The following is a 2,425-nucleotide window of genomic DNA, read 5'->3' on the forward strand; positions in this document are numbered from 1 at the left end:
GCAGGTACATCCGTCCGCGTTAATTAATTCCGGTAATTGGTGGCGTAAACTCCATTTTCTCACTTACCCCATTTTGCATAATTGTTCACCTCGACGAGAACTTGGAAGTCTCTCTCTCTCTCTCTCTCTCTCTCTCTCTCTCTCTCTCTCTCTCTCTCTCTCTCTCGGAACGCGTTTGTGAAATTGAATGGCTCTGCTAACCGATGATTCTTTTATATTTGCTGGTTTCGTGTATTTTATTATTTTTTTTTATTTTCGTAAATATTAAGTAGAGACGATAATTGGTTATGATTCTCTGGATGTCACACTTCAATCTCCCCTCCCCTTCCCCTCACCACCCCCTTTCCCTCTCCCTTCCCTCTCCCACACCTTCCCCTCCCCCTACTTCCCGTATCTCACTACCCCACTCCAACACTTCCCCTTCCCCCTCCTCTCCCCGTCCCTTCTCCTTGCCCAAGTATTCGCCCTCCCCTACCCTTTCCCCTCTCCTCCTTCTGTTACCACTTCCCCTTCCCCACCTCATTACTCCCTCCCTCTCCCCATTCCTTCCTCTTCCCCCTCCCTCCTCCACTCCCTCCCTTCCCTCCTCTCCATTCCCCTCCCCTGCCCCTCCCTATGCTACCCCTTTCCCTACCCTGCCCCTCCCTCTGCTACCCCTTCCCCTCCCCCACCTCATTACTCCTTCCCTCTCCCCACTCCATCTTCTCCTCCCTCCTCCCCTACCTCCCTTCCTCCCCTCCATTCCCTCTCCTCCTCCCTTCCTCTCCCCTCCCTCCTCCTTGCCCCTCCCCTCTACTACCCCTTTCCCTCCCCACGTCATTACTCCTTCCCTCCCCCCACCCTTCCTCTTCCCCTCCCTCCTCCCATCCCTCCCTTCCCTCCCCTCCCCTCCATTCCCCTCTCCTCAGCTACCCCTTCCCCTCCCCCTCCTTATTACTCCTTCCCCCTCCATCCTCCCTTCCCTCCCCTCCATCTCCTCCCCCCTTCCCCTCCCACAACCAAACGAGGCTCGTGTGGCGATTCCATTATGATTTGAAATCAGTGTCATCACTTCAGGAAAATGTGTTAACGGGTTTAATATTAATAACGTCATTTGTAAGCACCGGCGTTGTGTGCGATTGGCTTGCGATATTAATCTGGATGTGCTGATGGCGTGGAGACTGTGATTGGTTGGTCATCATTATCATTATATTTATTATTATTATATTACTTTAGTAGTGTTGGCACTTGCAGTAATAGCAGCTTTAATAATACAGCGCTCAGGGATCTTAGTACAAGATATTGTATTGCGTTAAGATAAATCACTCCCAGAAATTAAAGAGAAATAAAATTAAAATAATTAAAGAAAAGTTGCAGCAAAAATAGTAGTAGAGCTACGCATTGGTGATAATTGTTATTACTTCATAACGAGCTTGTTGGCTCTGGAACCCGGCGCTGCTGTCCCCCCCTACCCTCCCGATCCCCTGCCTACCTCGCCCCCACCTGGGGCGGACAAACAGGTTTGCAGGAGGAGAATGGATGTGTCCCCTACCCTCTCGGTCGCCTACCTAACTCGCTCCCACCCACGCCAGACAAACATGTTTGCAGGAGGAGAGTGGATGTCTCCCCTATCGTTCCCCTACCTACCCCGCCCGCACCCGGGGTGGACAAACTGGTTTGCATGGGGTGGGTGGCCGTGTCATGTCTCCCCTACTGTCACCCCGGCGAGGACAAACAAGATCCACTCGGATTTTATTATTTTAGATAATAATAATAATAATAATAATAATAATAATAATAATAATAATAATAATAATGTGCATAAGCAAATTCCCTGCATATTAGTTAGTATTGATGGAGCAACGCATCGATAATACCTCCTGTTATGATAATAATAATAATTATAATAATACACGTAAGTTAACACCCTGCACATTTTACAGTATTTAATTAGTATTAGAGGGCGACGTATCGATGATAGCTGTTACCCGCGTATAATAATGATACAGCAATAGTAGTAATAATGATAATAATAATAATACCACGTAAGTTAAGTCCCAAGCATTCGGCAGCATTTAATTAGCGGCTCTCTCATCCCGGGTACAGGACTCATCGTTGCGATAAACGCAATAAACGGTATAATTGCTCTTATCCAGAACTGTTTCTGGCGAGAGATATATATATATATATATATATATATATATAGAAGGTTTACCCCCCAACCCCCGTTCCTATCATTGCTATCAATGCTAACCGCCCGTTTCCTGAGGTTAATTTAAGCAGTATTTTTTTTTTTTTTTTTTTTTTTTGCAGTTTAGTTGGAGGTATGTTCACGTGTTTTTTTTTTTTTGGGTGGAGTGCGTTTCCTGAGGTCGCTTTAAGCAGTTTTTTTTTTCAGTTTGGTTGGAGGTATGTCTACGTATTTTGGAGGGGCGAGAGAGAGGAA

The 2,425-nt window shown here is 46.5% G+C and overlaps 1 protein-coding gene across 1 annotated transcript; it reads left to right on the forward strand.

The window, feature by feature from the left end:
• Window positions 1–299: 299 nt before the first annotated feature.
• Window positions 300–1,031, forward strand: LOC136827777 (uncharacterized). Its single transcript, XM_067085235.1, has one exon. It carries the CDS (start codon window positions 300–302, stop codon window positions 1,029–1,031), a length of 732 nt encoding a protein of 243 aa, XP_066941336.1.
• The last annotated feature ends 1,394 nt before the right edge of the window (window positions 1,032–2,425 follow it).

This window comes from Macrobrachium rosenbergii, chromosome 42, assembly GCF_040412425.1.
Source record: "Macrobrachium rosenbergii isolate ZJJX-2024 chromosome 42, ASM4041242v1, whole genome shotgun sequence".
Lineage (NCBI taxonomy): Eukaryota > Metazoa > Arthropoda > Malacostraca > Decapoda > Palaemonidae > Macrobrachium > Macrobrachium rosenbergii.